Raw genomic sequence first — 19,931 nt, forward strand, 5'->3', positions numbered from 1 at the left:
CCTTTTAGATGCCAGCAAGGGAGAAGCTGGAGACGATGTGGCCAGCCAGGCAAGGCTCCCAACCTCCAGGAACTCCCAGGCCTTTGAAGCAAACAATGGACAACTACACTTTGTATTTGAAATATGGTACCCACCATTTTACTGGCAAGGGGAGCATTTGAAAGGAAATTGAAGGATCTTTTAGGGAGCTTCAAATGTAACTGAGGAGACAAGATACAGGTATGAGAAAGAAACTTCATAAGAACATACACAAAAGATTACCCCCGCTACCCCTGCCCTGTTTGGTTCCTCCTCAGCTCTGGGTAAGGGTATTATTATGGAAGCATTCTGACTGGTCTCCCTGCCACTCTGATCAGTCCCCCTCACAGCTTTCAGAAAAAGATCTCTAAAGTTCAAGTCTAATCGTGGGACTCCTCTGATTAAAGTCCTTCAGAGATTCCCCCTCACCTCCAGCCCAGGCTCCTCAGCAGGGCATTCAAGGCTCTGCATGAACTGGTTCCCAAAACCATTCATGCCTCTTCTTATGTCAACCACTCCAAATCCAGTCATGCCCTTAGTCACACACACACCATACTGCTCCACACCTCTGTGCTTTTTGCACATGCTGTTCCCTCTGCATAGGAAGCCCTTACTCTCCTTGTCCGCTGGCAAACTTATTCGTCCTACGAAGTTCTACTCGTTTCACCTCCTCTATGCATCCTCTCCTAAACTCTCCTGATAAAACCGCCCACTTCCTCCTCTGTAGCACTTCTGAACCTTGCTCATCTTTCTATTTTTCCATTAATACCCTTACAGTGTTTTGGAACAACAAGCTTACTGGCCTGGGGAAACACGATGTTTTATCCATCTTGCTTTGACTCAATGCCTGACATATAATGCCTGGGTAATCAAACATCGAGACCATATAAAGCTATATTCACAAACATTAAGATGTTACTGCCATAACTAGGGTAACTGGAATAATAAATATCAGTAACAACAGCCATTTATTGCCAGAGTAAGAGCACTCACTCTGTCAGGAACTGTGCTAAGCTCTCTATAACAATCATTTCCTTTAATCCTTATAACCACCCTGTGAAGTGGCTATTCGCATCTCCACTTCACAGATGAGAAAACTCAGGCACAGGTAAATTTTATAACTTGCCCAAGAGCAATGCAGACAGAAAGCGACAGAGCTAAAATTCAAATCCAGATCTGACACCAAACCCTGTACTGGACGCTAGAAGACCTGATGAGTAAAACAAAGAGGAGTTATGTTCCTCTTACTTTTTAGGGAAGGAGAGAGGGAAACAGAACATCTACCAAACTGTATAAGGAAAAGTACACATAAAGCAGGAAGTGCAAAATAACATAAATCACTATGCCCTAATACCTTAGGAAGAATAAATCAGGAAAGACCTTCTGAAGAAAGTAAATATTAAAGAAGGTTGCGAGATGCATCAAGGCAGGAAGAAAAGCCTGTGTGAAAGCATAAAACAGGAAGAGCAGTGGAGCTACCCATGTGAAGTCTGGCGTACGAGTATGGGCAGGGGGCAACTGGTAAAAGGCTTTGAAACGAACATCAGTTCCTGCTTTGAGCAATAACTGTATCATGATGAAAATAAAACTCAAAGTAAATATTATGTTTGGTTCAAAAAAAGAAAGGAAGAGAGCAAAAAGCTTTTAGGATTTCCCCTTCCCCATTCTAAATATACCTAGCTAAAAAAAAAAAAGGGACTTCCCTGGTGGCGCAGTGCTTAAGAATCCGCCTGCCAATGCAGGGGACACAGGTTTGATCCCTGGTCCAGGAAGATCCCACATGCCAGGGAGCAATTGAGCCCGTGCCCCACAACTACTGAACTACTGAGCCCACGTGCTGCAACTACTGAAGCCCATGCACCTAGAGGCTGTGCTCTGCAACGAGAAGCCACCGCAATGAGAAGCCCACGCACCGCAACAAAGACCCAATGCAGCCCAAAAATATATATATATATATATGTACATATATATATACACACACACACCTAGCTGTTTGACTTTCATCTTTAGTATACACCTTTCTTACGATCACATTTCTACCTTCTTGGTGTTAGTTTTTTCATCTTTCTGCCAGAGGGTACACCTTCCCAGGACAAGAACCATGTCTAAAGGAAACTGTAAACTCTTTTAATGCTACCTGCAGTGTTTGAAAATTCGGTGTAAGGGATTAACTAATGTTGAACATCTGTAATGCTGGTGTTTGTATTTTGAATGGCTAAGTCAGGATTTTATTCTAAAACACTAATTTCTAGGGAGGGATACTTCACCATCTTTGAGTGCTATACATTCAGAGACTATGAAACAGTAAACATATTCTGATTGACTAGCAAGAATTTACTGTACATAGAGCATGGTCTGGGTACTATTTATTTATTTATTATTTTTGGATGCGTTGGGTCTTCGTTGCTGCGTGCAGGCTTTTCTCTAGTTGCAGGAAGCCGCAGCTACTCTTCGCTGCGGTGTGCAGGCTTCTCACTGCGGTGTCTTCCCTTGCTGTGGAGCACAGGCTCTAGGCGCACGGGTTTCAGTAGTTATGGCGTGTGGGCTCAGTACTTGTGGCTTGCGGGCTCTAGAGCACAGGCTCAGTAGTTGTGGCACATGGGCTTAGTTGCTCAGCGGCATGTGGGATCTTCCCGGAACAGGGCCTGAACCTGTGTCCCCTGAATTGGCAGGTGGATTCTTAACCACTGTGCCACCAGGGAAGCCCAGCTCTGGGTAATATTAAGGATGGTATAAAAAAAATGAGATATGCTCTTAACATTAGAGCTCCTTACCAATAGTCGGGGAGCCACAACATCCAAGAGTAACCTCAGGAACACTCCAGTAAGTGCAAAATAACAGTAATAGTGTGAAATTAAATGCTTAAGTCCTGAGGGGATACAAAAGAAGAAACATGAGCCCTTTCCAAACAAGCTCTTATGTACAATTCAACCTAAGTAAATTATTCAAAGGTATTTATAGTAAACACTAAAAGCTAAACACTAAATACTAAAAGCTTCCTGTGTTAACACCAGCCCAGGATATCTCCAAGGAGAGTACTAACCAAGGGTCTGGAACTTCAATTCTTCAGAGTCCTCTGTTCAGCACATTAATCAGTTGTTTACCTTCTGCGGCTTTGTTCCTTAGCTCAGCTCCAGGGGGAAATCTCCATCTTAGCTAGCCTCAGGTGAAACTGGGGTCCAGGATCCTAACTTAATGACTGAGCTGGGCTGGATTCCACCCATGAGCTCTGGGCCAAGCCTTGGTCTTCTCAAGGCTTTTCTTCCAGCGAGGCTAAATCCTCAATGCCTGCTGTCCACTTCCCAGCCTTTTCTTATGACTCTTCTAGCCTTACATCTTCCAAAACTTCTCCTTTCAAGGCGCTCTCACTATTATTTAAAAATCAACGCCTTTCTGAGCTCCAGCTGTACTAAACATATTCCTTCCTCTTCCCCCTTCCCCCAACTCCTGGCTCCAGCATCTGCCTTTCGCGAGGTCACTTGGGCTAACGGGTTCAATGCTTCTCCGGCTCTGCTATGGCGCACACTCTCACCCTGCGGGCCACCCAAGGCTCTCAAACCCATACAGAATGTGCTCACCACAGAACTAAATTGGTGATTCTTTGGAGCTACAGCTGCTGGAGAATGGTTCTGTCTCCTTTCGCGAGTGAACGGATTAACTTACTTGCTGTTCGCTAAGGGCAAGGACAATGTCTCCTCTACCAGACAAGAAACTTCCCGATGATAGACGCTACCCATTCGTTCCTTTCACAAGCCCCCATTCTCACCACTTTGAGACACAGGATGGCTGTTAATAGTTTCTTCTGCAAAATATCCCTTCCCAACTTTGAGTTTATGTCATAAACGTAAACGTCCTTTAGCCAATTCGGCGACGAAGGCGTTAAACCTCAGCAACCTGATGGATTCTGGGGCTTTCCTTCTCCGACTTCGGAAATTAAAACGACCGGGAAGGGAAATGTTGCCCAAGGTAAAGATGAGAACCGTTAACTTCAACTGTCGGGCTTCTGCCCCAAACAGGAATGGCTACCCACGCCTACAAAGGGTGCCATTCCCCTAACTAAACACGGCTCACCCCGGTTTCCACCATCGGTGTCACTTCCTGACCAAGTCCAAAATGGCGCTCAGCAGCCTCACCGGAGGAGCGAACCTCCCAGCATCCTCTCTGACCCGCAACGTCAGGTGACGCGAACCCCAGCCGGAAGTAGAGGAAAAAGCGCCTCAGCCCGCGGCGCCTGCGCAGAAGGCTGTAGACGCTGTGAAGCAGGAGGCACTTGGGATCGTACGCAGGATTGGGACTGCTACAGAGGCCGCCACGGAGCCCGCCGGAGCCACCGTTCCTACTGCTGCTGCCGCCGCTGCCCGAATCGGAACCGTCGGGCCGCAGCCGCCGGCAATGCCGCGAAGGAAGGTGAGAGGAACGGGACAGGAGGGATGGCGGGTTTCTAAGGACAGTCTTTTGAGCAACGTGACGCAGTTGGCCACGCCTCACAGTGGTTGGATTCCAACTTCCCGCTCCCCCGAACCTAGCTCAGCAACCCTCTCTTCTGTCCATACCCAACAGAAAAATGTGGGCCCGACCCTGGCCTCGGCCTATGCTTGCAACTATTCCCGCCCTCTGCTTGCCTGGCTCGGAGGCGTTCTTCTCGTTAACTGGTCGCTGAAACGTCTAGAAGCATATTGATTGGCTGGTGACACCGCCCATTTGGGCTCAACGGTCACCTCCCCGCGTGTGGGGGCGGTGTCTGGGCCCGGCCCCACCGCTCTCCTACTGGCGGTAGAGAACGATCCCTTTTCTCTTGATTGGCTGGGCTTGGCAGTCTGTCCTGTGGGGGCGCGGTTTAGCGGGGCCGCGATTGGGTGGCACGAATCCCCCTCTCTTCCGTCTGGAGATGCTCATAGGAGGAGAGGCGGGGTTTTGGAGCATCCTTCCTTTCCCCGCGGGGGACACAACAAAGCAGAGGACTGGGTGGTGGAGAACCAGCGCCCACTCCCAAGGGATCTCACTCTGGCCTGTTGCTCCTAAGCTGTAATTATTATTGTTTCCTTAGTTGGACAGCGCCTAGAAAATGCAGTTCGTAAAATCAGAAACTTTGTAGAATTAGATGGGACTTATGAAATCACCTAAGGACACTCCCATCCCTTCTTTTCTCAGCTAAACAGAGGCTTATTGGAGTGCCCCAAGCATCTCAATTAGGCAATGGCAGAGCCAGGACTACAGAACAAATCTAATTCAGTTCAACAAATGCTTATTGACTACTTGCTACGTGCTGGTTGCTGGGGATTCAGAAATTAATTAGACGTGAACCCTGGCTTAAGGAAATCAGAGTCTGATGGGGAAAACAGACATATAAATAACTGTAGAAGGATCTAGTAAATTCTCTACTTGGCAGTAATGTACAAAGCTTAATGTCAGAGAAGTGGGAGAGCAATTAAGTCTGTTCTGGAATAAGATGAGAAGTAGATTGGTGAAAGCCAGAGAGAAGAACTGAGTTCTACACTCAAGCCAGGAAAGGATGGTCAGAGATGATCAGGGATTCAAATATCTGGGTAATTGGACTAGATGACCTTTAAGATTCCCCCTTTTATCCTGTCAATTTTCTGTGACCCTCTCTGGGGCCTCCACTCATTATCTGGGCAGATTAGACTTGAAATATTTGGAAAATTGGGTGGTATTGTTCACTTCTGAAGAAATGTTTCTCTTCACAGAGGCTTTCAAATATTTACACTTTTTAATGTCTCCTAAAATGACGTACATTGACAGGTGGTATTTATGTTAAGGCTTACCAAATGCAGGAATTGTACTGGTGCCTTGGAATAGGCCCACAGTCCCCTTTCTTCAATTCCCAAATACAAAGAGCTCTTGAAAATGTAGATTTTCTAGTAACTTATTTGGTGACAAAACCTGTCCTAAACTGTCCTGAGTTTTCATGTGTCTCATTTAGTGTGATTGTTTACATATTTTGCTGCAGAAAGGGTGTTATTTGCAGCATATATGCAAATTATTCCCTTTCCAAAATTCTAAAAAGTTATGAATTCTAAATACAGCTGGTCCTGAGGGTTTTGAATAAAGAATTGGGGACTTGTAATTTGAAACTTTGGTGTTTTTTTGTTTTTTATTCTTTTAGCAAATACATTTCTCTTTCTGGTTTAGTAAAAGGTATAGTGTTAATGCTCAGTTGATAAAAGTTATCTTTATGGTTAATCATGCCTCAGGAGGCTAACAATTGACAAATAATTATTTAAAAGATGATTTTTTTTTTTTTTTTTTTGCGGTACGCGGGCCTCTCACTGTTGTGGCCTCTCCCGTTGCGGAGCACAGGCTCCAGACGCACAGCCTCAGCGGCCATGGCTCACGGGCCCAGCCGCTTCGCGGCATGTGGGATCTTCCTGGACCAGGGCACGAACCTGTGTCCCTTGCATCGGCAGGCAGACTCTCAACCACTGCGCCACCAGGGAAGCCCTAAAAGATGATTTTTAAAAACCTTTTGTTTTTGCATACCTATGAGTCTTCATGTGCAAGCCGCTCCCTTCCCCGCTTTCTTAAAGCACTTCTGCCATTCATGTGGAGAAACTTCAAAAGTAGATAAGAAAGAAGAATGTTACTCTTTTTCTCCTTAAGTTCTTTTGGGATCAGTGTTGTGGACCATGACATTTTGAATTAGTGTGTAGTTTTTAAAAATGTAATAGCTGTTGATGGAGACTTTGTACAAAAGCTACTCTGAATTTCAGTGGGGTCTAGTACTAACATTTTTCTCATTACTCTGGACTTTCTGTAAGTACATGGTTATGTCAACCGATCTGTTTTGAGTAGAGTACTTTCCAGTTTGTGGTACTGACCTCCAGATGGACTTGTTTCAGAATTAACGATAATACAGTAAGAATTCTCTTTCTGTGTTTATTTAATAAGGGTGCATTATTTGTAGGTTGTTTCATTTAAATGCTCTAAATAAAGAAGTTGTCTGTGGAATCCTTTCTTAGGTTTGAACTTGGTGTTTTCAGTATCACAGTTCGTTTTTTTCCCAGTGTTAATTCAGACCCACAGAGTAAATGTTTCTGTGCTAATGTTTGGATCTATGGTGTTACAGAGGAATGCAGGCAGTAGTTCAGATGGAACCGAAGATTCCGATTTTTCTACAGATCTCGAGCACACAGACAGTTCAGAGAGTGACGGCACATCCCGGCGATCTGCCCGAGTCACCCGCTCCTCAGCCCGACTAAGCCAGAGTTCCCAAGGTAAAAGGCGGCTTCCTTCTTCCTGACCACACCTCACAGCTGACTGGACATCACATTATGGTGCTAGTTACTGTGGAAACTGGTCCCATGTCTTGATGTTGATGACAGAATCTGGTAAAATGCAGAGTAAATGACTGCGAAGTATCAGGTTTTTAAAAATGGTTCTGTTGGGGGTACTGTCCAATTTGTAGACCCAGAGGAACTATGTCTGGTTTAATAGGTGTGTGACACATGTATGTCCTGAGTCATTTAATTTTTTATAGATTACTGTTTCCCTATCAGTAAAATGAGAATGCTATCTTTTCACTTTCGTTAGAATGGTTTAGGCCTAGGGACTTAAAATAGTCTCTTGAACTTGTTGTTATAGGAGGCCCAATACTTTTAAAGCCACGTTTAATTCTGTAATATAGTCAGGTACAGGTAATAAATATAAATAGTTGACCTAACTATCAATTGTAAATACCCAGAATTTTGCTTTGGTAGTAAAGAACAGAGAATCTTGGTGTCGGAAGGTTCTCTAGTGCAATTAGCTATCTGGGCTTAGATTTGGAGGGTACCCCTAAACCCTCTTGGCTCTGCTCTGGGATTCCCTGGGGAAGAAAGAAAGTTGTAATGAATACAGAAAGCTGATGATCAACAGGCGATAATAAGTTAAGAGGGAAAATATAATATACTTAGAGCGCTTAGACAGTGTTGATTTGGTTAGTGCTTTGTATAAGCATGTTGCAAAATGAGAGAAAAACATCTCTTCTTTCAAGCAAGAAAGTGGGAACATTCTCAGCAACTGTTCCTTACTTTATTTTTGAATCTAATATTTGAGCTGAAGTATAGATGTTGTCTCTTGATTTCTCAATTTTTAAGTTTTATCTTTTGGCATAATGGGAATATTGATAAATGGCTACTATAATTCAGGTACTATGCTATGTACTGGAATACCATGATAGAAAAATCATACTTCCTGCCCTCAAGGAGCTCACAGTTTAGTTCGGGATGTAAACTGGTATGGTAATGCATTATGGAACGGGCTCTGAGAGAGGTTTGCATAGAGTACCATGGAAGCCCAGATATGGAAATCTTACGGGATCTAGTAGGAATTTACAAGTTGAAAGATGGGAAAGTGTTATTATAGGTAGAGAGTACAGTGTATGCAAAGGAATGGGCATAAGTGTTCTTAGAAAGTATAATTGGTCATGCCCTGGACACCTGAAAGTTGTAAATATTCAAAATAGCTAGGAATTACACGAGCTCCAGGTCTCTTTCTAGTTATACTTTATGACCACTGAGTCGCACAACTCCATGGGGCACCGTTCACAGTGTGGTCCATGTAAGATGACCCTCTCTAAAGGGTACATTGTGAATGGAGCCCCCTGGAGGTATGCAAACTGAAAACCTAGCTGTGTGCTAACTTTTACACAAGAGTTGGAGAATTTCAGTTTTCTTCTTTGAAGAATCTGTAAGATATACATGTTAGGATTTTTTGTTGATTAAAATATGCTTTAATTTTAGCTCTGAATTTCTTTTATTCCTTTTTTGAGTGTCATCAGAGTAGAGGTGAGAAAAGGCTACTGGGTGCTTCAGAATAGACTTCTCTATCCAAAAGAATTTTAAAAGTTGTAGTCTTGCCTTGCCCTTTACGAATCTAATATTATTTTGCTTTAGGGTATCAGATAGGGTAATCAGGAAGAAAAAAAAGAGATCCTTAAGGAAAGGAAATATTCGTATATTGATATACCTTTAGTAGTAGAGCATCTGTTTTCTGGTGGGTTAGATAAAGGAAGAAAGAGAGGACGTAGCTAGTATTTATAAAGCACTAGATTTAGCTACCTAGGGATCGTGTTAGGTGCCTTACATGAATTATTCCACGTATTCTCACACAAAATGTATGAGGAATATGCTACTAGTTCTGCCCCATTTTTTATAGATCAGGAAACAGGCTTGGAGAGATTAACTTGCCCAAGATGCCACAGCTAGTTAGTATGATGAAGTGGAATTGAATCACGTTCAGTCTTGATTCCAGAGCCTAAACTATTAATTCCTTGCTGTATTGCATCTCTATACCTGATGTATTTTGCTTATATTTAGTTCAATAAAATGGATATTTTGAGGATTTGTTGGATTTTGTGAAATATGGAGAGGAGGGCCTATGTGCTAATAAGTCATACCACTGGGAAATAAAACAGATTTCCTTCTTTTTTCTTTAATTGTTTTATTGTTTTTAAAAATCGGGATCAGATTCCAGTCCTGTTCGAAATTTGCAGTCTTTTGGCACTGAGGAGCCTGCTTATTCTACCAGGAGAGTGACCCGTAGTCAGCAGCAGCCTACCCCAGTGACTCCGAAAAAATACCCTCTTCGGCAGACTCGTTCATCTGGCTCAGAAACTGAGCAAGTGGTTGACTTTTCAGATAGAGGTGAGTGGGTGTGGTATGATTTGGACCCATTACAGAGAGGGTCTAGTCAGTTTCCTCTTAAGGGAGGCTTGGAGCCACTGCAGATAGATAGATGCCCAATACAAAATTCAGCTAGGTGAATGCTGGTGTGTCTGATTCCTTTTTTGTGTCTTGCTGAGGTCAAGTTTGGTACTCTAGTACTCTTGAGGTCCAGAGTAGCTGGAATATATTTGATTGGACCTGCAGTAGGCAAAAGGGACTGGGTACCTCTTACCCACAGATGAAGAAGGCTTAAAGCACATTTTCTTACAGCCATGCTTGTCAGTCCATTTATCTCTGAATTTCTGAAGAGGAGTGACCCATCAGTAATGGGGAATGGTAAGGTATTGAGGTTGTGATTCAGCAGCCCAAACCAGAGGCCTTAGATGAAAAGCTTTAGGCTTTTAGCCTGCCAACACCCCACGGCATGTGTAACTTCCGCAACCAGGGATGGAACCGGCGGCCCCTGCAGTGGAAGCGCGGAGTCTTAACCACTAGACCACCAGGGAAGTCTGGTCAGCTGGTTTGATGGAACCGTATTTACTTTTTTAAAAAAGTTTTGTTGCCAGTATTTGAAAAAACAAAGATTTCATGTAAAAACCTGAGTTACTAGTTTCTTTTAAAAAATGGAAAGCTCTGGGAACATTAGGTGGCCATTCACCACAGTAATAATTGGCTGGAACTGAGTAGTAGTTGTCCCCTTGAGAGGGACAGTCAGCTCTCGATTTGGCCTTGCTCAGCCCCGGTAGGCATTTGGTTTGCAACCCCTAATTTAGAGTTAGTCAGGTCCATTCATAGTCTCACACCAAGTCTGTTCAGTGTCATCCAGAAAGAACCATTTTCGTTTATCTTCCATCCTGTGTATCTCCTGGAAGGAGAGTGGGGTGGTAATGTTTTTTAAAGATTTATTCCCATCCAGTTTTGATTACCCATGATTTGGGCCTTGGGAGAAACACAGATAAGTAAAATGCATTAGGTAAACTCCAAATGGAATTTTAGTCAGGATTTAAAGTTGCAAAAGAGGAATGATGTTATTAGTTTCTCTTCATTTTCTATTTAGTTTTATGGCAGATAAGTGGCTAAAAGTTACTGGTTAAATCGTAGAAAGAGGGTCTTGGAAAGCCCATAAGCTCTTCTGAATATAATAACCCTCTAAATAAAATAAACCCCATTCATGAGTTCTACCAATTGCTTTTACTTTAGAAACTAAAAATACAGCTGATCACGATGAGTCTCCACCTCGAACGCCAACTGGAAATGCCCCTTCTTCCGAATCTGATATAGACATCTCCAGCCCCAACGTTTCTCACGATGAGAGCATTGCCAAGGACATGTCCTTGAAGGACTCAGGCAGTGATCTCTCTCATCGCCCCAAGCGCCGCCGCTTCCATGAAAGCTACAATTTCAATATGAAGTGTCCTACACCAGGCTGTAACTCCCTAGGTAAGTGTGCCCAAGCCTCATGACACCCTGTGATATGTGGTTCTCTCTCCCTCTGGAATTAGGATCACCCAGAAATGTTCAGTGTTCCATTGCGACTTAGCTTCTTAGGCTCTTCAGTGATCACTCCTCAGAATAACTCTGAATTGCCTGCTTGAATAAAAGCATCTTTGGGACTTCCCTGGTGGCGCAGTGGTTAAGAATCCTCCCGCCATTGCAGGGGACATGGGTTGCAGCCCTGGTCCGGTAAGATCCCACGTGCCGCGGAGCACCTAAGCCCGTGCGCCACAACTACTGAGCCTACACTCTAGAGCCCGCAAGCCGCAACTGCCAAAGCCTGCATGCATAGAGCCCATGCTCTGCAACAAGAGAAGCCATCGCAATGAGAAGCCCGCACACCACGGGAAGAGTAGCCCCTGCTCTCTGCATCTAGAGAAAGCCCGCGCGAAGCAATGAAGACCCAACGCAGCCAAAAAAAAAAAGCATCTCTGCTTCTTGGCCTCGTATCCATAGTAACAGATTTGGTTACAAGGAAATTAACTGTGATGGGCCATTCAGTTTATTGAGAGCTTTTCCCAGTGAAAAATTCTCTCATTTTTCCAGCAAAAACAAAACAGAAAAACCAGTTATCTCTAAATATCTCATTGTGCGGTGCTTCGTTCAAGCTTACTGAGGACTAATAGACTGTGAGTTAGTGATGAATAATGGTTGTATGGCCATAGCTATTAAGGAAATGAGAAAAACAGATTTTTTTGGTCAAGAGGTTCTGAAGGTAAGGAGTACAGGTGAGACCCTGGCCTTTTGTGACTTCTGTAATTTTAGGTCTTGTGGCTTTGTGTGCTTTAGTAAGTATAAACTAGATAAGCATTTCTTCACAGATAGATGAATATTTCATTATTTTCTTATGACTTATTTTTCCCCCTTACTGAGGGATTCTAGTAATGGTTTAAAAACCTTATTTGTGCTCCTTAACTGAGATTAGGTGCAAATGTTGGGCTAAGCTTTTGTCTAGAGTTGAAAGGTGCTGATTGGAAGATAAGGGGCCTCTCTTTCTATCTACAAATTTAGCCTTTGGGGACTTCCCTGGTGGCGCAGTGGTTAAGAATCCACCTGCCGATTCAGGGGACACGGGTTTGAGCCCTGGTTTGGGAAGATCCTACATGCCACAGGGCACCTAAGCCTGTGCTCCACAGCTACTGAGCCTGCACTCCAGAGCCTGCGAGCCACAACTGCAGAGCCCGTGTGCCACAACTACTGAAGCTCGCATGCCTACAGCCCGTGCTCCACAGCAAGAGAAGCTGCCGCAATGAGAAGCACACACACCACAACAAAGACCCAACACAGCCAAAAATGAATAAATAAATAAATAAAATTTAGCCATTGAATGTGGCCACCAGGTTCAGAAAAAAAGTAGAACAGAAAAAAAAAAAAAAAAAAGTAGAACAGAGTAAGTTGCTGCTTTGCAGACCACCAGTACATTTTCCCTAGTATTTTATTTATTTGGATCCTTTCCTGGTCTTAGCAGCAGTTTCTTAGGTAATTTCAAGCCATCAAAATGCATAAGTAAAGCAAAAGTTCCCCTGAACACTATACCAGTTGTTACTCAAGGTAGTTGTTTCAGGCCTAAATCAATTTCCTTGAGATAAATAATGAAAAACTAAGAATAGACAGTATATAAACACTAGTACAACAGATAGCTAATATGCTTTCAGACAGTAAGAGGATCTCATTGCCACACAGCAGGAGAAGGAATTTTCCTCAGCTCTGCTTGTTGGTATCCACGCATCCTTAGATCGTTACTTTTATTTTATGTACTATGTGTAATCAGTCATTCAATACTTATTGACTGTTTTAAATTCTGGGGGTGGAGTTGTGAACATGTCAAATTCCCTACCCTCATGTAGCTTATAGTCTAACTGGGGAAGGCAAAACAGATGTGTAATACATCAACTGGAGATGTATGCTGTGAAGAGTAGGATACCGCACATACAAGCGTGTGTGAGTTGGGAAAGCCACTCTGATATGCTGATATTTGAGCAGAAACCTGAGATAAGTGAGAGAGTGAACCATTTGAGTATCTGGGGGATAAGCATTATGGTAGAGGGAACAGCAAGTGCACAGGGTCTGGGGCAGGAGAATGCTTAACCACTTTGAGGAGTATTTTTTTGGGAGGGTTGGGGGTGCTGCGCCGTGCAGCATGCAGGGTCTTAGTTCCCTGACTAGGGATCAACCCGTGCCCTCTGCACTGGGAGCACGGAGTCTTAACCACTGGACCTCCAGGGAAGTCCCTTTGAGGAATACTTTAGGGGCCAATATACCTGAAGCAGATAGACCAGAATGGGGAGGAGGAGACAGACCAGAATGAGGTTAGAGTGGGGGACTAATTCTGTGTTATTTATGTCCTGGACTCAGCACCCTTAATGTGGTAGAGACCAGAGGGTAAGTATAAATCTGCTGCATCACAGGAAAGTTTACTTGACTTTTGGTTTTAATGTATTGGCGAAGATTGAAAAGTATGAACCAGAGCTTCCAATATTATTCTGGATCCTGTTCCACTCTTCATCTTAGGCAAAACAGTGTCGTTAATTTTTTTTTTCTTGGTAATTTTGGTATGAAAGTAGGATGTGCTTTTGAAAAATTAAAACCCTACAGGAGGTCTTGAGTGCTAAGTAAAAGTTCTCCTTCACTCATATCCCCAGAACCATGCCCTAGATATAATACTACTATTGGTAGTTTTTTGTGAATGCTGGTAAGTTTCTATACATATATAGCACACGTGTATATGCACATGTATTTCTTTTTTTGTTATTTAGAAAAAGGAAAATATACAGTGGTTTGACATCTTAGATATTTATTGGCACTCAGAGGTCCATCTGTTTAAAGGATATAGAGAATTCCATTATATTGAAAGTTCAGAAATTATTTAAATTGCCCTGTATTGATTGACATTTATATTGTTTCTCATTTTTTAACTTTTTTTTTCTTAAAGCTATTTTGAACAGTACTGTAATTGATAGCCTTGTATGTATGTATTTTGGTGTCTCTAGAAAATCTGTTGGATAAATTCATAGCAGTGGAATTGCTAGGTCAATAGAACAGCTATCATTTTTAAACTTTTAATATAGACATATTGGTTGTAGTTTACATATTATAAAATAAAACAAACTTGAATAATATATTCAGAAGTTACAGATGCATAGTATCTAAAAAGCTTGCCATAGCAATGATACTTTACATTTTGTACATAGTGTTTGATCAGTGAGGGTAGTATTTTGTGTCTAAGATAAATGTGTGGATCTCTAAGATTACGTTTTAAATAATATAGTCCTGGAGACATGGCAGCCTGCATATCGTATATTAATTCCTCTCTCCCCCAGTACTTGGACTGTTTTTACCCTTTATTTATTTATTTTTTGGCTGTGCTGCAAGGCTTGTGGGATCTTAGTTCCCCGACCAGGGATCAAACCCAGGCCCTTGGCAGTGAGAGCACGGAGCCCCCGACCACTGGGCTACCAGGGAATTCCCTGTTTTTACCCTTTAAAGCTTACTCTGTAAATCTTGTATAATTTTTAAATCCCTTTTAAATGTCTCCTTTACCCCAAGAAAGATAAAGATTTTTGTAGATTTGCAATTTAGCTTAGCTCACTTATCTTTTTATCTCATTAGCCTTGGCTCACCATCCCTCTCAATCTTAGGTGTTTGATAAACCTTTTGATTGAAGGGACATATAAAAATGAAATAATCAATTCTCTGTGTATTTTCACAAACCACATGAGAAATAGAAAAATGAAGAGATACCCCTTTAGATAAAATGAGCTTTCTGTATTGTTTTTCCTAATATCTTCATCTTCCCTTCTTAAGAGGGCCTTGTGCAAACTTCCTGATTAAAAGTTTGATTATGTATTTTATAAATGAATCAATGAACGAATAATATAAAAGTTTGATTATAGAAGAAGGCTAAATCTTTAAACAAAACCAGCCATCCCTCCAAAAGAATGAATATATTTAATCTGGTCCAAAGTTATCAAGGTATGTTTCCTTATATGATAGAAAAGGCCACTTCCTTCTCCATTTTTCATAAGTTTCTTTTGATTTTTGAAAGAAGTTCAGGGGCTTCCCTGGTGGCAAAGCGGTTAAGAATCCGCCTGCCAATGCCGGGGACACAGGTTCGAGCCCTGGTCCAGGAAGATCCCACATGCCATGGAGCAGCTAAGCCCATGCGCCACATCTACTGAGCCTGTGCTCTAGAGCCCGTGAGTCACAACTACTGAGCCTGTGTGCCGCAACTGTTGAAGCCCGCACACCTAGAGCCTCTGCTCCACAACAAGAGAAGCCACCCGCAGTGAGAAGCCTGTGCACCGCAACGAAGAGTAGCCCTCACTTGCCACAACTATAGAAAGCCTATGCGCAGCAATGAAGACCCAACGCAGCCAAAAATAAATAAATAATTTTTTTTTAAAAAAAGGACTTCCCTGATGGCACAGTGGTTAAGAATCCACCTGCCAATGCAGGGGACACAGGTTCGAGCCCTGGTCCAGGAGTATCCCACATGCTGCAGAGCATCTAAGCCTGTGTGCCACACTACTGAGCCTGCGCTCTAGAGCCTGAGAGCCACAGCTACTGAGCCCACATGCCACAACTACTGAAGCCCGCGTGCCTAGAGCCCATTTTCCACAGCAAGAGAAGCCACCGCAGTGAGAAGCCCGTGCACCGCAATGAAGAGTAGCTCCTGCTCACCGCAAGTAGAGAAAGCCCACGCGCAGCAACGAAGACCCAACACAGCCAAAAAAAAAAAAAAGTGCAATTCAGATTGGATAACATTGCATAACAGAAAGGAAAGTACTTACTATACATATGACTTGGTCAGTTTAGCATAGGAAAGTTAAATTCCACCAGAAGAAAATATTCTTGCTTGTAACTTTGTGCCTTTTATTTTTATTTACTTCTTTAAATTTGTTTATTTATTTTTGGCTGCATTGGGTCTTCGTTGCTGTGCGCAGGCTTTCTCTAGTTGCGGTGAGCAGGGGCTACTCTTCCTTGTGGTATGCGAGCTTCTCATTGCAGTGGCTTCTCTTGTTGCGGAGCACAGGCTCTAGGCGCGCGGGCTTCAGTAGTTGTGGCTCGCGGGCTGTAGAGCACACACTCAGTAGTTGTGGCATACGGGCTCAGTTGCTCTGTGGCATGTGGGATCTTCCCGGACCAGGGCTCGAACCCGCGTCCTCTGCATTGGCAGGCGGATTCTAAACCACTGTGCCACCAGGGAAGCCCAACTTTGTGCCTTTTAAATAAGTTTATGGGCTTAATGACATTTTGGAATTTGAGAAAGAATTATCAGAAAAGAAGGAACTATAATTTATACTGAATATATGCAAGTGTGTTCAAAGATTGCTAGATCCAACCTGTGGAAGAAAAAAAATTATTGTGGGTGCAAGTTATGACCCTAACAGCACTTACCTTTGATGGATTTAATCTGTAATCAGACATGTATGTGATAAAATGATACCGTAAAGAAAGGTAGAGAAAAATATGACTTTACAAGCTTAAATCTTTCATCTTGAGATTAAGTTTTTTCCTCCTTTAACAGGACACCTTACAGGAAAACATGAGAGACATTTCTCTATATCAGGATGCCCTCTCTATCATAATCTCTCAGCTGATGAATGCAAGGTAACTGTATTGTCATTTATTCAACATATACTTATTGAGTGCTTACCATTTGCCAGGTACTTTGCTAAACAATGGGGATACAGTGTGAACAAAATGGGCAAGGTCCATGTTCTTACATTCTAGAGGAGGAAACATTATAAAAAACAACTGTGTTAAGAAAAAAAAACAGACAAATGAATTATTCTACGTAGTGAGTGTTTTGAGAGAAATTAACAATGAGATTATCTATGGAATATTTGGAACATCATCCTCCAAGTGCTTTGATATTTTCTGTTGAAAATTATCTTCAAAGATTGCTTTTCCACTAAGGAATAATTTGCATAAATATGTGATCTCAATATTTATGCATTAGTTTCTCTTCTTATAAATCTATGAGGACATTTTGCTTTTTAAAAGTTTTTCAAAATTCTTTTCCTCTTTCTTTGTCTGTTTCTGTGAAATACTTTTCTTTTTGTTACTCTCAATCATACCTACTCTTGGCTAATTCTTGTCTTACATTCTTGAAAAATATAGTTCTAAATAACCTTTGGGGTTTGGAATAATGGATTTAGGAGTAGAGCCTAAGATCCTATTTTGTATGTTTCTCCATGGGTTGTTGCTACCAAGGAGGAACCAAGAAACTAATTATGGGCAAGCAGGAGTTGAAAATGTTACTAATTAAATGCATTGCTCAGGTAGTATTTGGACAGGTTACCCAAGTTGGTTAGAACAAAGTATTAATTGTCGTTTTTATAGTTGTTATTTTGCTAAGAAGGCCAGGATAACAGGTTTATTCCTGTTTGGGCCAGTTTCCTCCTGAGAAAAATGAGATTCCCCAGCTAACATTAATTCTCCCTGATTCAGAAATATGTTCTCTTATTTACAAGTAGACCACAGGAGGGAAAGTTTCGTTCTGTGTTGTGTGTAGTCTTTCAGCAAAGTAGTATACTTTCAATGCTTACGTGGATTTTGAGGTTGTGGATACTTACTCTTATCTTCCTTCATCTCAGATCTCTAATATAAGCAAGGCAGTTTCTTCTGTTCTCTGTAGAAGTGGTAGGTCTTCCCATTATCTTCCCATTAGTGTGAGACCAGATCAAAACAGGAACAGCTCTTCCAACATCTGCATCAGAAGCTGACAAGTCATTAGGTGCTTCTTTCTCTGAAAATAACTGTGAACTCTGGTTTTTTAGAGTTGTCCGTTACCACTTGTCTTTAAATATAACGATCTGATACTATGGATGGTTTTACATAAAAGTCTTCTTAAGGTATAACTTTTTAAATTGTTGGCTAATAGCAGTATGAACATGTTGCCTTAAGCAATTTATTTTTAAAAAAGAAAAAGAGGGCTTCCCTGGTGGCGCAGTGGTTGAGAGTCCGCCTGCCGATGCAGGGGACACGGGTTCGTGCTCCAGTCCGGGAGGATCCCACGTGCCGTGGAGCGGCTGGGCCCGTGAGCCATGGCCGCTGAGCCTGCGCGTCCGGAGCCTGTGCTCTGCAACGGGAGAGGCCACAATAGTGAGAGGCCCGCGTACCGCAAAAAAAAAAAAAAGAAAGAAAAGAAAAAGAAAATTTTCAGTGTGGGGAAGAAAATTCTGAAAAAAGGAACGCATTTCCTGTACTTTCCTCTTTTGTGCTCTTTTTCACAAGGGGAATCAGGCTCAGCATGATCCATCTTTACTACTGGACCATGTGCTTGTGCGGATCAGGAGAATTTCTGAAAGATACATATTTTTATTACATTTAGAATCCCAGATGGAAAGATGAGGCTAATTCCTCACATTTACTAAAAACCCAGAGTTTTTAAAGTACTTGCATGTACAGAATTACTCTGAGTTTTCCAGTAAATGATTGCAATCAGTGATATTACCATTTTATATTCAGTCAAAAGACTGAATTCAATGAGTTTACATTTTCATGGGGGAAGGTAAAATCAACATATAAAATTAGTAAGCAGTTAAGAATTTCGTGTAGTGGTAATGCTGTGAGAAATGAAAAGGTTAAACAGAGTGACTGTTTTGGGGGTGACAGGGTTTGGCAGTGCTTTTGCTTGGGCTGTGGAGAAAGACATTTTATCTGAGCCATGGGTGACGGCAAAGAGGCAGTTAGTTAGTTGTGTCTAGGTCCTGAGGAGAAGTATGGGCAAACACAAAGGCCGTGAGACAGGGATAAACGGTTGCATTTGAAGGGTGGAAAGTAGGCCAGTGTGGCTGGAACGTGATGGGAAGTGAAGAAGCAGGATCCATATCATGAAGGACCTGTAGGCCTTGGCAAAAGGAGTATGCCTGTGTTCTGACGGCCGTGGGAGGCATTCGAAGGGCTTTAACAGAGGCGTGGTGTAATATCATAAACACTGTTTAAAAATCACAGCTTGCTGGTATGTGGAGAGTGGACTGGAGGGGGCAAGAGTTGACACAGGGTAGATAGGCTGTGTCTGAGGCTTAGGCAGTAGATGGTGGCTTGGTTTAGTGTCATTGTCAGTGGAGATGGTCAGAATTGGTTGGACTCAGGATATGTTTTGGAGGGGGGCAGCCTGATAGAGTTGCTGATGAATTCATTGTGAGGTGGGAGAGAAAGAGAACAATCAAGCATGACGTTCACGTTTTTGACCTGATCAGTTGTTTAGAAAGTGTTGCTATTTATTGCTACAGGGAAGATTTGGGGTGGAGCAGATTTGTGGGAGAGTGTCAGTCACTCTGTTTTGACCGTGCTGAGTTTTAGTGTTGATGTAGAATAGGGAGTTGGATATGAGTCCTCACTGCCCAGAAGATGAATTTGAGACTTGGAGAGCCAATGTGATTTGTCTAAGGTCATAACTACAGAGTTAAGTTTCTCTATAGACTTGATCCCAAGTATCTAACCTTTTCTTTGTACTTCTTTACTCTGTTCTTGCACTTCCTCACACATACTGTTGCACAATGGAACGAGTACAGAGGCTCAGAGTCATCAGACTTACTTAAAATCTTAGCTTTACCACCACCTAGCTGTAATTATTTCACTTCTCTGATTCTCAGATAATGGCTGAGAAAACAGAATGTGAAGCTTGCCTTATCTATTTCTTATAGAGATTGTGATACTAAATGTGAAGACCCTTTGAAAGTAAAAGTACAGTGTAACTTCAAGGGATTACTATTGTATTCTTGCACTTTAAGTAAACATAGTCTTAGA

The 19,931-nt window shown here is 42.4% G+C and overlaps 1 protein-coding gene across 1 annotated transcript in view; it reads left to right on the forward strand.

Annotated features, from left to right (window-relative positions):
• Window positions 1–4,320: 4,320 nt before the first annotated feature.
• KAT7 (lysine acetyltransferase 7) overlaps window positions 4,321–19,931 on the forward strand; it is a 31,544-nt gene continuing 15,933 nt past the window's right edge. The window contains exons 1-5 of the mRNA XM_082860730.1: window positions 4,321–4,425; window positions 7,103–7,250; window positions 9,483–9,659; window positions 10,881–11,120; window positions 16,702–16,784. Coding sequence (XP_082716856.1) covers window positions 4,411–4,425; window positions 7,103–7,250; window positions 9,483–9,659; window positions 10,881–11,120; window positions 16,702–16,784 — 663 coding nt within the window. The 5' untranslated portion in view covers window positions 4,321–4,410. The remainder of the gene's footprint in view (window positions 4,426–7,102; window positions 7,251–9,482; window positions 9,660–10,880; window positions 11,121–16,701; window positions 16,785–19,931) is intronic.

This window comes from Leucopleurus acutus (genome assembly GCF_964270905.1).
Source record: "Leucopleurus acutus genome assembly, chromosome: 19".
Lineage (NCBI taxonomy): Eukaryota > Metazoa > Chordata > Mammalia > Artiodactyla > Delphinidae > Leucopleurus > Leucopleurus acutus.